At 34.1% G+C, this 15,108-nt stretch overlaps 1 protein-coding gene and 1 pseudogene across 6 annotated transcripts; one reads left to right on the top strand and one right to left on the bottom strand.

Annotated features, from left to right (window-relative positions):
* Positions 1–2,739: 2,739 nt before the first annotated feature.
* LOC101505836 (uncharacterized) lies at positions 2,740–7,014 on the bottom strand. Of its 6 annotated transcripts, none has more exons than XR_012161410.1 (3): positions 5,944–6,941; positions 5,704–5,829; positions 2,740–3,864 (listed from the first exon to the last, which is right to left on the bottom strand). XR_012161410.1 is itself a non-coding variant. In XM_027337180.2 (2 exons), the coding sequence occupies exons 1-2, from the start codon at positions 6,658–6,660 to the stop codon at positions 5,809–5,811; spliced, it is 738 nt and encodes a 245-aa protein (XP_027192981.1). In that variant the 5' UTR covers positions 6,661–6,941; the 3' UTR covers positions 2,740–5,808. The 6 variants fall into 6 exon arrangements, 1 of the variants encoding a protein (XP_027192981.1); XR_003474335.2 differs by having other exon boundaries at positions 5,716–5,829; XR_003474332.2 differs by having other exon boundaries at positions 5,357–7,014.
* A 2,137-nt stretch (positions 7,015–9,151) lies between these two features.
* LOC140918794 (uncharacterized) overlaps positions 9,152–15,108 on the top strand; it is a 12,629-nt pseudogene continuing 6,672 nt past the window's right edge.

Below are 15,108 nucleotides of genomic sequence, written 5' to 3'. Positions count from 1 at the left end.
CCTTTCTTTATTTTTCCTTCCTTTCTATTTCTTTTCTTTCTATTTCCTTTTCTTTCTTCTTTTCATTCCTTTTTCCTTTCCCTCCAAACATATATCCATTATATATATTAATTATAATTAACAAATATCTCAAAATATCTAGATATTTATTAAAATTACCATTTCACCCATAACGCATTAAATTCTTCGTAAAAGATTCACCGCAGTTAATTTATTCATCGACGAGTAATTCTAATTGGCATCAAAATATCTTTTTGATCATATAAACTCCAAAATATTAATAACTTTGGCTAAAAAGCCTCCGAGCCAACATCCAAAATACACAAAATTACATAAAGTATACTTTAAAATTATGGGTCTTACAGTAATCCTTAACGATAGGTTGCCAGAAAATAGAGAACACTAGAAAGGTTTCTAGTGGTATAACTTGGAGAGGCAATAGAAGAATATCCAAAGGCTAAAGAGGCACAATAAAAAAAATGCTTTTTCGCTATTGGATTGTTGTGGATTAAGTCATCGATTGTACGAAGACAAACTTTCTCTATAAAGGGAGGACCAGGTGTAGCAACAATTGTGGTGAATTAGGATAAAAATACACCTCCCTCTATCTATCTCTCCAACTTTTTCGAAAATTATTAAAAAAAATTAACATTTTCAATCTTGTGTATACATTAAAGGTTTCCGGTACACACATTTTCAACATTCTGTATTGAAAATATTTTTTTAAAGTTTTCTGGTAGAAACCTTCTGTATACATTTTTAACCTTTTATACTAGAAATCGTTTTTAAAGGTTTTCGGTACACACATTCTCAACCTTATGTACCGAAAATCTTATAAAAGGTTTTCCGGAAAACTTTTAAGTACCGGAAAAATTGAATTGTTTGGTTCAAAAATCTTTTATTGGTAAAAAAAAAAAGTGAATTTGAGTTGATAAAATAATAAAAAATAATTAAGGGTAAATTTGGAAATTTTAAAATATTGTAGGGTATAGGTAAAATTCAGGGGTACATGATATAATTTCCAAACTGTAAGACCCCTATTTTGGGTCCAATGCAAAATAAGTCTTAAATTATTATATTTAATTAACTACAAACTATTAATTTAATTAAATCATATTTAATTCAATTAACTGTCAATTATTTATTTAATCAAATCAAATTCAATTAAATAAATTATAAATATGTTAATGTATTAAATCATATTTAATACGATTAACATCTAATTAAATTAAATCTTATTTAATTTAAATGTTTTACTATGAGGATTCTATGCGCATGACCCTTATATGTTCCCATTGATATGATGATAATATTAAATATTATATATAATATATATAATTTAAAATATTTTAAACAATGATTAATATTTAGAATTGCATCATTGCTAATCATAAGAAAATCGGTGATACGATTTAAACCTTACCGCGACTACAATTTATTGTGTAGTAATTGTCTCTTCATCTAAATGTCTTATTGAACACAAGTCACAATATGTGTCATTCTTGCAATGTTCAATTCTTTATTTATCGATCCCAAAGTGACATGTAAAATAATGGACCCAATATCACATATTGGTTCATTCTAGGATGATCATGCATTTCCACAGTCTTACTCTATCAAGTGGCCTAATAAATAACTTAGATTATATAGGAGGGACAAATCATATCTACATCCCTTCCATCCCTTCACATGGTTTATTACACACTCAATAACCACCTATATGATTGTCTTATTACAAACAATGTTTGATGGCCATAAAGCCTACAACTCTGCATCTAGGGATCGTTGTGACGTTAAGTCAAAGGACTACTTACTATGGTCACATGTGAAGGTGCAAACACGAGAAGAGATGATTGAATTGTATTTCCCGAAGTTGATAAGAAGCAATCGGGTTCAGATACAACAAATAATGAAAGCATAAATAATTTGGCACACTGATTTATCCTGGATCACCACTAACTTGACTACATCCAGTCCCCTTATTTAGAAGGCTTTAATCCACTAATTTAAAGAGATATATGATTTGCATCTATAATACGAATAATAATCTATACAAAAAAAAAAATGGCGCTAGAGCTTACACCAACGCTTCAAAGGCATCTCTAGACCAGCACAAAGGGACTTTACCTTTTTCACCATCGTGTTGTCTCTTTACATATAGAAGGAAGAAAAGCAAGTTCGACATCCACTAACCTCAACTATTCATATTTCCACCTCTTCACGAGGGAATGGGCAGCATAAACACCCTAATTTCAATTTGAAAAACATCAACCTTCATCCATCATAATTTTAGAGGAGCAACATATTTTTAGAACTTTCTAACCAAGGTGTAATGGAGGTTTCAAATTGAATGACATAAAGCATCAATGACTTTGAAATGGCCTCTTGGAAAATGAAATAAAGCACTCAAGCGTGCCTTAAGGTCCATAATATCTTATTATCAGTAAATCTAGCAGAAGAAGAGGTAAGGGCATCATTATAAATAGCATCATCAGGGATACACACCACTTCCCTGAACAACCTAGTTTGTGCAAATTTCAAAGTACCCGCCTAAGGAATTTTAGCCTCTCCTAACTACAAGCCACTTTGTTCACATGATATGTTCACTCCTCACTTCGACAATCATAGAAACTTGTTTGTTTCGAAAACCTTCACCTCAGGCACATGAGTTGAGGACTTGGAAAAAAATTTCTTAGCTGAACTCTGGCCCAAAAATTCTAGACTTGACCACACGATGGGTGTAATGGAATAATAGAAACTCTTATCTTATTAAAAAAGAGATAGCCAAAGGCTATTTATACAAAGTGTTTACAACCAACTTTCAGTCATCATACTAACTACAAAGAGATAAAAAAGGGAAAGTAGTTACAGTAGAAAAATAAACAATGACTACGTATGAGTATCTTCATCAGGCCCTCGTAAGTTGGAACCATATATGTCAAAGGGGGGCAACATGGAAACAATAGAATGAAAAAAAATGAGGTGGTAAGGCATTGGTGTGAATGTCAGCGAGTTGAGCAGAAGAAGGAACATGTAGAAGGTGAATGATGCCATGCTACAATTTCTCACGAACCAAATGACAGTCTAACTCAAAATGTTTGGTTCGTTCATGAAAAATAGGATTTCGAGCAATTTGAATAGTAGAGTTACTACCAGAGAAAATTGGAACCAGTGTAGAAAAGTGAAGTTTAAGATCTTGAAGGAGATATATTAGCCATTGCACTTTGCAAGTAGTGTGAGCTAAAGCGCGATATTCAGCCTCTGATGTAGAGCGAGAAATAACAGTATGCTTTTTAGACTTCCATGAAATAAGAGAAGAACCAAGAAATATGGAGAAGCCGATAACTTATTTTATGGAATTGGGGCATGTTGCCCAGTCACTGTCGCTAAAAGTAGAAAACTGAAATGTTGAAGAAGAAGATAAGAGTAAACCTTTCCCGCCCTTAATATAATGAAGAATACGAGTAGCAGTAAGAAAATGTGAAGACATAGTATTTGACACAAATTGACTAAGTTTGTGAATAGAGAAGGAGAAATCTGGCCTAGAATGTGTGAGATAAAGCAAGCGACCAATGAGTATGCGATACTATTTTGGATCTAGATAGGGTCAGCCATCATCTTTATATAACTTCAAATTTGGCAGCATAGGAGTAGAGGCAAGCTTACAATGTAGAAATCCCATGTCATCAAGCAATTCCAAGGCGTATTTGCGTTGATTCAATGAGATGCCCTTCTTTGAATGAGCCACTTCAAGACCAAGAAAAAATTGGAGTGGACCCAAGTCCTTAATTTTGAAAGTAGAATCAAGAAAAGCTTTGAAGGAATGAATTTCATCAATGTCATCTCCAGTAAGCACAATGTCATCTACATAAATTAACAAAATAGTAATATGAGAGACACGACTATTAACAAACAAAGAATAATCAAATAAAGATTGAACATAACCCAAAGAAATGAAGGATGAAGTAAGCTTATGATTCCAATTTCTACTAGTTTGTTTCAAACCATAAATTGACTTTTTAAGCTTACAAACCATATTAGGCTTAGGGTAGTCAAAACCAAGAGGAAGTTGCATATAAACATCCTCTTGGAGATTCCCGTGCAAAAAGGCGTTGTTGACGTCTAATTGATGTAAATGCCAATGCTTGGCAGCAGCAACACATGATCATAAGATAAAAAGTGACTAAGGTTATGAGGATTACTTAAAATATTGTGGATAGAAGGCTTGGGATGAGGAACAAGAGAACATTCATAGTCATTCCAATATGCAGGAATATTTCTAGATCTAGTAGAAGTTATAATATTAGACTTAGGGGGATGGGGTAAAACAGAATCATTGGCAAGATCAGATGCACGCATATCAGTATTATTATAAGAAATAATAGGACAAACAGGATGGGATAAAGTGGTAGGCATATCACCATCAACATCAGTATCCAATTCATTACATGAATTTGAAAATTAGAAGCATTGGGCAATGAAAGTTGATAAATAAAATATACCCTTTAATACCATCTTTATGACCCAAAACAATACATTTCCTACCTCTAGATTGAAACTTAGTCCTATTAGCTGAAATAGTAGAAGCAAAGCATAAAGATCCAAACACTCTTAAATGAGAAAAATTAGGTTCTTTATTGCATAACAAAAAGTAAGGAGAAATTTTTTGTAATTTCATAAAAGGTAAAAGATTCAAAATATGACCAACAGTGAAACATAATAGCTCCAAAAAGAAAGGGGTAAATGAGATTGAAACAAAAAACCCTAGCAATATTTAAGATATGTTGATGCTTTCTTTCACCCACCCCATTTTGTTGAGGGGTTTAAACACAATAAGTATGATGAATAATACCTTTTTCATTAAAAAAAGTAACCATAGAAAACCCATAACCATTATCAGATAGAAGTATTTTAACTTTTTTGTTAAATTGAGTTTCAACATAATGAACAAAAGAAATAATGTGATTTCTAGTTTCATGCTTGGCAATCATTAATTTTATCCAAGTAAATCTAGATTTACCCTCAACAATTGTTAAAAAATATTTATGACCATGAATAGAAGGAGTAGCAATAGGTCCCCATATATCAACATGAATAAGATCAAAAATAGAATCATAAATAATATCACTAAGAGAAAAAGATAACTTCTTTTGCTTGGAAAAGTGGCATAATGGGACAAATTTATAGGTAAAACCATAAAATTGTTCTTGGTTACATTAGTATAACAAGTAGAAGAAGGGTGTCCTAATCGATAGTGACAATCATGAGTCAAAGGAAAAATAGGAGTAAATGTATCTACAACATGAATAGAAGGAGCAGTCCTAGGAGCATCATGGGTATTAGAGTGATGACTAACTAGTTCATATAGGCCATGGCAAAGAGTGGCATTACCAATCATCTTCAAAATTTTCAAATCCTGAATAACACCAGAGGTATTTGAAAAGGTTAAAGTACATGGTGTAAACTCAAGGAGTTTACTAACAGAAACAATATTATAAGGAAACATAGGAATGTAAAGAACATTGTATAAGGAAATTGAATCATTAAAAACCACATTGCCACTATAAGAAGCCGAAGTCAAATTTCCATTGGGAAGCCGAACATAAATAGGTTTTATAGATTTGTAACTTGTATAAAAAGATAAAGAAGTGGTAAAATGATCCGTGGCACCGAAATCTAATATCCAAATAGGGGAAAGTTTACCTTTTGTATTACCTGAATCACATGAGGCATATTGCCAATTGTAATTGCTAACCAAAGTGGAAACATGAGAAGAATTGGAAGAAGAAGCAGTGGAGAGAAGAAGTTCTAGCAAACCTTGAACTTGCTCTTTAGTGAAAGATGGAACAGAGGAAACATCGTCATGAGATACATAATCAATATTATTAACAACATTTTTGGTTTGGTACCCAGGAGGAAAACCATGGAGAAAGAAACACTTACCAATGGTATGATTTGTTTTCTTTCAATTAGTGCAAACTCTAGGGTTATGACATTTTCCAAAATTGGGTTTAAAATTTGGTTTAGGTTTACTAGCGAAGGACTTAGCAAAGGAATTACAGGTGTAATAGCCAAAACAGTATGATCAAACAAAGTTCCAATGTTTCTAATGTTCAATTGACGTTCTTGTTGCAAAATCATGGAATAGATCTTTGTAAGAGGAGGAAGACGATCAACAAGAAGAATTTGGGAATGAACCGTAGAGTAGTTGTCATTGAGGCCTTGCAAGAAAGACAAAATAAGTTCATGATCTCGATATTGAGAGATTGTAGTAAAGGTGTCGCAACAACCAGTTAAAGAAGAGGAATACAGCGGAATAGGGCAAAAATTGAAGAGCTCGTCGGAGATTTTCTTCAGATCCGTGAAATAGGCTATAACCGAAGAATCGCCTTGCTTAATGGAAGAGATATGTGAAGTGATTTGAGAGATTCTAACAATGTCACCTTGAGAAAACCAATTTTTGAGTTCTTGCCAAACAGAAGAAGCATTGTCAATTAATAAATTGCTGCTCACAATCTCAAGAGAAATCGAATGATAAAGCCAAGATATAACAAGAGTATTGCAATGCTTCCAAAACAAAAAATTGGAGTCTTGAGAATCTGGTTTCTTGATTGTGCGAAGAGGAGGAGGATTTTGTTGTGGGTCTTGAAAGCCTGCCATTTAAATAGAAAAAAGAAACAAAAAAAAGATGCAGATACTATGTTATGGAATAATATAAACTCTTATCTTATTAAAAAAGAGATAGCGAAAGGCTATTTATACAAAGTGTTTACAACCAACTTTTAGTTATCATACTAATAAAAAAGAGATAAAAAAAAAAAGGAAAGTAGTTACAATAGAACAACAAACAATCACTAAATATGAGTATCTTCATCAATAGGTTTTAGACAAATTCCTAATAGACCATTTAATTACAATGCAGGGTATCACTATCCATCCCCATCAAATGGTGCTCGGGAATCCTTTCATGGATTGCACAACAACCTTTCGAACTCCATGCATGTACACCTCATCAAGGATCTGTCACACCCGTGTTTTTTTTAAAATAATAATAATAATAATAATAATAATAATAATAATATAATAATAATAATTAAATAAAACCAAACCTTCTTTCCACCTCACCTCATTTTTTTTTCAAATTCATTTTCCCCTTTCTTCTCTTTCTCCCTCTCGGCAGAATACTCCCCTCCCCTCCCCCGGCATAATACTCAAACCTTCAACCCTTATAAAAATGAATTTAACATCCCCACAAGCATAATTTCTCATACTCCTACAAATTCTCTTGGTTAGGATTTTTGAGTTAGGGTTTGTGCTCTAGGGAAAAGGGTACCCATCTCCTGAGAGTTGTTGATTGAGACTCATTGAGGTAAATGCACAACTCTAATCTTAATATGAATTCATAGAAAAATGTAGTTTTGTTTAAAAATATTATTTTGAGCTTAGGGTATATTTAAATGATTTTTATGGTTTCCTAGAGTTAGCTAAACTTTAGAATGATTTTTTTCTAAAGTCTTGGAAATATTTTTGATACTCAGATTTGTCAGCTGAGATCCTGCCGGCTACTTTGAGAGTTGTTGGAGAGCAAACTTAGACGATTCTCCATAGTTGTGAGTTGACGACGGTCATCGTCATATATTTTTTTTATAATGCTATAATTATTATTTTACTTATTTTTTATATTAAAGTATTTATTGAACAATTTGGGAAACACAACTTTTGAAATTTATCTCGATTTCATCAATTATTAAATTTAATGGTCGTTGTTATATAATATGTTATTAGTTTGATTTACGGATGAATTAAAGTATTTAAATATTGAATTGTGATGCGATTGAATATGTTTTCCATGAATTACAATGAAATGATTTTAAATACAAGTTTTGGGAAATCGTTGCTATAATTATTAGATCGTTAACTGCATTAGGTGCACCTAGTTACCTCGTTTTGATTAGGGAGAGTTACCCTTTAGATGGAGCCGCCCCTATGAAAAATGTCATTCATAGGAGGAGAGGGCTATCAACGAGATGTACGCTCCCTAATTGATACATGATGATGCGTTCCAGAATTAAGAGGAGAGGACTATCCGTTAGATGGAGCCACCCAAAAGGGAAAGGCCACCCTTATGAGGAAAGTGCTATCAATGAGATGAAGCCGCCTCTTGGTTCTAAAAAATTTGTATTGTTACTTGTTTGATTTTTATAATGATTTTAAGGTTGCTCATTTTGATTTAACTTTGTTATTAACTGGATTTTTAATATTTCTGTTAGAGCGGTTAAATTATAAGTTTAATAACTATATATGTATATATATTTAAATTTAGAATTTTTTTCTAGATTTTTAATGTAATATTGTTTAACATAATTGCCGCCTGATTGTAAAGCAGTTATTCGTGCCTTTTTGTGTTTCCCTTCTAATTGATGGTGGTTGTTGTCTCCTCACTAAGTCTTTGTGACTTACCCCTTTTGTTGTTTATTTTTCAGATTCGCAGGCAGCCGATTAGAAATTTGTTATTAGATTCAAGTGTCAACATATTTCTTTTTGGTAGGCCTCTTTGATCGAGGACCATTTTTTGTAATGTCTGTTGAGTCTGATGTAAATTGCAGTTATTTTGGAATCTAGAAAGTCTACTTTTTTTGGGAAGTGTATTAAGAAATTAGGTTATGTTATTTGAAATATGACTGGATTGAAAGTTAAACAGGGATTCTATAAAGTTGGAAATGTTGAATTTACAGAGGATACTCTGTCGAAATTCCGAGAAAAAGTATATATATATATATATATATATATATATATATATTGTATATTGAAATGGTTAGAGCAAGTTTTAGTTTTTTAATTGTTAAGTTAGTTGATAGGCTTTCCATGCTAGGAGTATAGCTTGTACGCTGGTCACAATATTTAAATTTCGGGTCGTGGCAAAGTTGGTGTCAGAGCTCGGTCGTAGGTCCTAATAGCTACAAACATAGGGTGATAATAGATTCTTGTTAGTAAATTGTGTACTCGGGCACAACTTACCTACAAGGGCTATTAACACTCTATGAGAGTCTCATATGTTGTCTGAGTCTATGTTTAAATTCATCATCACTAGTTTTTCACATTTTCTTGTCGTCTTGTTCAATTTTTGACCAGTGTTCTTGAATAGGTGAGAATGCCACCCAAGACTAGGAATCCTACTATAAGGGAAATTGCTGATGAGTCAATTGCCCAAGCTCAAGGCGCTCGCCAACGAGGTTGTGTTTCAGTTCATGCTCGAAATAGGCGTAGAGCTAATGTCGGCGGACGTGGTTTGGATGCCGATGTTGAGGTGCCTAGGAGGAGGCACGGAAATCCAGCCATGGAAGAGTTTGTTGCTAGTCTGCAGGGATTGCAACAGGTTGTGCAACAACTTGTTTGGATTGTCGTCGGACAACAACAAGGGGTGGATCAAAGGCATGAAAATGTCAATGGCCAACAGGAGGTTAGACTAGTCGAGCATCAGACGACTGCTGCAACGAGGGGTATTAAGGTTACTTTACCAGACTTCATGAAGCTTAAACCCCCTACTTTTTCTGGGTCTAGTGCGACAGATGATCCACAATAATTCATTGATAGTCTAGAATGGCTTTGGAGAGCATTGAGTTGTTCTGAGGTAAGAGCAGTAGAATTGACATCATTTCAGCTAATAGGTGTGGCACATGATTGGTTTGATATAGTGTCATGTGGTAGACAAGTGGGGTCACCTCCGTTAGCATGGAGAGAGTTATCTCAGTTGTTCATGGCTCGTTTTCTTCCAGATAGTGTTAGAGATGGATTGGCTCATGAGTTTAAGCGATTGGGGCAAACGGAGGGTATGACAGTTTCAGAGTTTAGTGCTTGTTTTACACAGCTCTATAGACATGCTCCTTATCCTATCACTAAGGAGATGCGTGTTAAGAGGTTCATCAGAGGATTGAAGGATTACATATTTAGATATGTGGTTAGGTCTAATTGTTCTACTTTTTCTGAGGTTTTGCGTTTGGCCCTTTAGATCGAGCAATGAAAAAAGGAAAAAGGAGGCAATAGACAAGATTCATAGAAGAAACAAAGGGTTGAAGGATCTTACAGTAATTATTCGAATCACAGTGGTGGATCTCTGTTTGGTTATTAGGTGCAACAAAAACTCATGTCTCAAAGAGGTGGTCATAGTGGGCATTCTTTTGGGACAGTGCAGAGTCGTAGATCAGATTCTGGAGCAGCATCACAATCCACTTTTTCTTAGAGACATCCTGGTATTTCAGCTACACGATGTTCTATTTGTGGTAGGTTTCACTTTGGGAATTTCTCAAGAGATAGTAATGCTAAGGTGTGCTATCAATGTGGCCAAGTAGGTCACATCAGGAAGGATTGTCCTGTAGACATGACATACACATCCTCTAGTTATGCATCAGCACCAACAGCTTTGGCATCTTCTCAGGCTCATTCTGCACATGTGCGTCAAAGTGGAAATTCTTATGTTAGAGGTTCAGGAACATCTCAACATGGAGGTAGATGATTTGGTGGTATAGGTCAGATACCAGCAGGAAGAGATCAGACCTGAGTGTTTGCTTTGACTCGTCGGGATGCTCAGGCATCTAATGCAGTAGTTACATGTATACTTTCTATATGATCTAGAGATGCTCATGTTTTGTTTGATCCTGGAGCTACACATTCTTTTTATCCTCGTGGTTTGCTACTCGACTTGGTAAATGTTCATCTTCTTTAGAAGAACCTTTAGTTGTAGCTACACCTGTTGGAGGAAATTTGCTTGCTAAGTCAGTGTATCGTTCTTGTGATATAACTATTGATTGCAAGGTGTTGCCGGTAGATTTAGTAGTTATTGACTTGATAGATTTTGATGTGATTTTGGGCATGGATTGGTTGGATTTTCATCATGCCATTTTGGATTGTCATGACAAAGTGGTAAAGTTTGAGATACCGGGGCAATCAGTCTTCTCGTTTCAAGGAGAACGTTGTTGGGTACCACATAACCAAATCTCAGCCTTGACAGCTAACAAGTTAATGAGAAGAGGTTGCCAAGCTTACTTAGCCTTGGTAAGGGATACACAAGTGGCTAAAGAGAAATTGGGAAAAATTCCAATAGCATGTAAATTTCTAGATGTTTTTCCTAAAGAACTTCATGGGTTACCACCTGATAGGGAGATTGAGTTCTCTATAGACTTAGTTCCAAACACTCATTCTAAGTCCATACCTCCTTATCGTATGGCCCTAGCAGAACTTAAGGAGTTAAGGGAGCAACTTAAAGATCTTCTTGATAAAGGTTTTATTCGTCCAAGTTCTTCTCCTTGGGGAGCACCGGTATTATTTGTAAAGAAGAAAGATGGATCCATGCGGTTGTGTGTAGACTATAAACATTTAAATAAAGTAACTGTAAAGAATAAATACCATTTGCCACGCATTGATAAGTTGTTTGACCAACTTCAAGGAGCTTAATGTTTTTCTAAGATTGATTTGTGGTCAGGATATCACCAGTTGAAGATTAAAAAGGATGACATAACGAAGACATCTTTTCGTACGCGTTATGGGCTTACTAATGCGCCAACAACTTTTATGGATTTGATGAATCGCGTTTTTAAACCATTCTTGATCAATTCGTTGTGTTTATTGATGACATCCTTGTTTATTTCAAGAGTAAAGAAGAACACGAGCGACATTTAAGGTTGGTTTTCCAAACCTTAAGAGATAAACAATTATATGCCAAATTCTAAAAGTGTCAGTTTTGGCTGGATAGTGTGGCATTTTTAGGCCATGTTGTATATAACAATGGAATAAGTGTTGATCCAAGTAAGGTGGAAGCAGTCCAGAATTGGCCCAGACCTACCACGGTGAAGGAGATTAGGAGTTTTCTTGGTTTAGCTGGTTATTATCGACGTTTTAGAAAGGATTTCTCAAATATTGCATCTTCGTTGACTAGGTTGACCCAGAAGAAAGTTGAGTTCCGATGGACTGATGAATGTGAGGAAAGCTTTCAAAAATTGAAGGAGTACTTGACGTCAGCACCTATATTGGCATTACCTATAGGTGGTGAAAATTATGCAGTTTATTGTGATGCTTCTAGAGTTGGTCTCAGTTGTGTACTTATGCAACAAGGTAAAGTTATTGCCTATGCATCTAGACACCTCAAGAGGCATGAGGTGAACTATCCCACACATGATTTGGAAATGGCTGTGATCCGCTGTCGCACACGGGTCAAATGCAATTGATAAAATGTAAATAGAAGTAATAACTTGAATCGTTTCACAAGGACTTTTGATATAATAATAATAACCGAATTGAAAATTGAAATTAAAAAGGGGGTTTTTTAGATTTTTGTTTTAACGGATGAGCAAAACAATTAATCCACTTATTCGAGTTTCAAACCTATCACAGATTCTATCAATGAGTTTAATTTCTAATTTGTGATTCTATTCTTATTTGACTATAGAATTGATCAAACAAGCATAATCAATCCTATGTGAATTTGGTTTCTTTGATTGAATTAAGCATCACAATCATCAAAATATTATAATTAACGATCAAGCGTCGCAAAATTATAATTCAATTAAATTAAAAACCGAAACCAAATTCTGTCAAATAAATTTAATCAATCCTATTAAAATTCAATTTAAGCAATCAAAATATTAATATAATCAAATAAAAAAGAATAGAATCATGAATAGAAATTGACAGTGTAACATGAATCTCAAGGTGTTGATGAAACTCTGAACTCGTGAATTAATTTTATAAAATTAGCCTTCCATGAAATTAAAATAAAACTGTTTATTTCTTGTAGCAATTTGAATCTTAATTTTTCCGTCTTAGAAAATAAACAAAACTGCCAATATATAGTATGTCTTATTGGACTTTAGGGTTTAGGGTTTAAAAACAAGTGGCCCGCAAATTAAAATTATTACAGATATCCAGATTACTAAATTTGCAATTTCGGCCCAGTAAAGTTCGGAATTGGTCTTTCCTTCCAACACAAAACTTGTAGCTCAGATTTTTATCTTTCCAACGCCTGCTCATATTTCCCAATCCGATATCCAGAGCTCAAGTTATGATCTACAGAGGGAGAAAGAGTCAAAATATAAATAATAAAATTAAAATGCGAATAATAAAATTATAATTCAAATTCGACCCAAAGTTTAGAAACAAGCTAAAAATATTAATCTAAGCTATAAAGAGCTTTTAAAATACCAAACTAAAAAGCTAAAAACATGTGCCCAAATGCTATGATCAAATTCCCCTACACTTAAACTTTTGCACTTCGAGCAAAAAGTGCATGTGATTCCAAATATTTTTATGAATGCAAAGTGGTGAGAGAGAGAAATATTTCTAGCTTAAGGAAATTATGAATAGTTTTTTTATCACAACCAAGGCAAACAAGATGACAAATTAACTAAAAAATGTATCATAAGTGATAGAGTCCTCTTGAGATATAAAATTCTCTCAGTGTTTACACTCAAAGTGTTTGGGCTACTGTTTACACTCAAAACACATCTTGAAAGCTAGCACTACCATAGGCTTGACAAGCCTCTATAATCTATATTTAAAACACATGCAGATGATGATCAAAAGGTCTTTATTTTTGTAACGTGGTCAAGGTAAGAGTGAGATAATCCTAAGGAGACTAGGGCTGAAAATCAAAGAGAATAAAGGAGTAATGATTAAGAGAGAAAAAGAGCCTTAAGAAGTAACTCAACAAAACATCTTGTAGGGTAGGCTTATTTGGCTGGTAGCTTAATTAGAAACAAATGCCTAGATCATTTCAATATATGCATGCGAACAAGAGTCAAGTCAAATTCTGGCGTAACTAGCGATCATGAGTGAGATAACACATAAGAACAAAAAAAAAGTATTCCATTCATAATAAGGCTCAAAAATCTCACAAAGGTTAATGACTTATCACAAATGATACATAATTTAGCATTTTGATCCAATTTATTGTACCAAGACTGCAAAAATACTATCTAATCATGTCAATCCAAACAAACTCTCAACATTTACAACCATAAATTCTGATGAAAAGCAAGCAATGCAATGTCCATTTTTATTTTTATTTTTTTTTATTTTTATATTTTTTTTATTATTATTTTTTATTTTTGAAATTATAATAATTAAAATCATAACAAATAGAATGCTAAATAATACCCCCACACTTAAATTACACATTGTCCTCAATGAAAGTAACAAGTATAAAATAAGAGTAAGGAAAGGGAGCTCCCTATTTAAACTTCAGTGTAGGTGGGCTTTTCTAAGGAGAGTTCTTCTATCGAAGAATCTTCAAGCATAAAGCTCTCATGGAATACCTTGAGGCATTGTCCATTTACTTTGAACATTTTTTTGGTGTTTTCACTTTTTATTTCAACTGCACCATGAGGAAAAATGTTAGTGACAACAAAAGGGCCAATTCACTTCGATCAAAGTTTCCCAACCATAATTTTCAAACGGGAGTTGAACACTAAAACTTTTTGGCCAATGGAAAATTTCTTCCTAGAAATCATCTTATCATGAAAGTACTTAGTTTTCTCCTTATAGATGCGAGAGTTCTCGTAAGCTTCAAGTCTAAGCTCTTCAAGTTGTTGCAATTGAAGCTTTCTCTCCAAACCCGCTTTCTCCATCTCAAGGTTACAACTCTTGACCGCCCAATAAGCACGATGCTCTATTTTATCGGGAGGTGGCATGCCTTACAAAACACAAGTCGATAAGGGGGCATTCATATTGGTGTTTTGTAGGCTGTTCTATGAGCCCAAAGAGCTTCTTCAAGTTGGTGGCTCCAATATTTCCTGTTTGGCTGCACCATCTTTTCTAAGATCTGTTTGATTTCCCTATTTGAGACTTCAGCTTGCCCATTAGTCTTTGGATGATAAGGTGTAGAAACTCTATGCACAACCCCATTCTTTCGAAGCAAAGCGTCCATGGTGCGGTTGCAAAAATGAGTGCCTTGATCACTTATGATGGCTTGGGTATCCCAAACCTATAAAAAATATTTGATATGATAAAACCTGCAGCAACTTTAGAATCATTAGTCCTATTGGGTATTGCTTCCACCCACTTCGAAACATAATCAACAACTAGTAAAATATAGACATAACCAAAAGCTACAGGAAA

Source organism: Cicer arietinum, chromosome 7 (assembly GCF_000331145.2).
Source record: "Cicer arietinum cultivar CDC Frontier isolate Library 1 chromosome 7, Cicar.CDCFrontier_v2.0, whole genome shotgun sequence".
Taxonomy (NCBI): Eukaryota; Viridiplantae; Streptophyta; class Magnoliopsida; order Fabales; family Fabaceae; genus Cicer; species Cicer arietinum.
The sequence above is the reverse complement of the archived record's forward strand: the minus strand, read 5'-3'. Positions and strand labels throughout refer to the sequence as shown.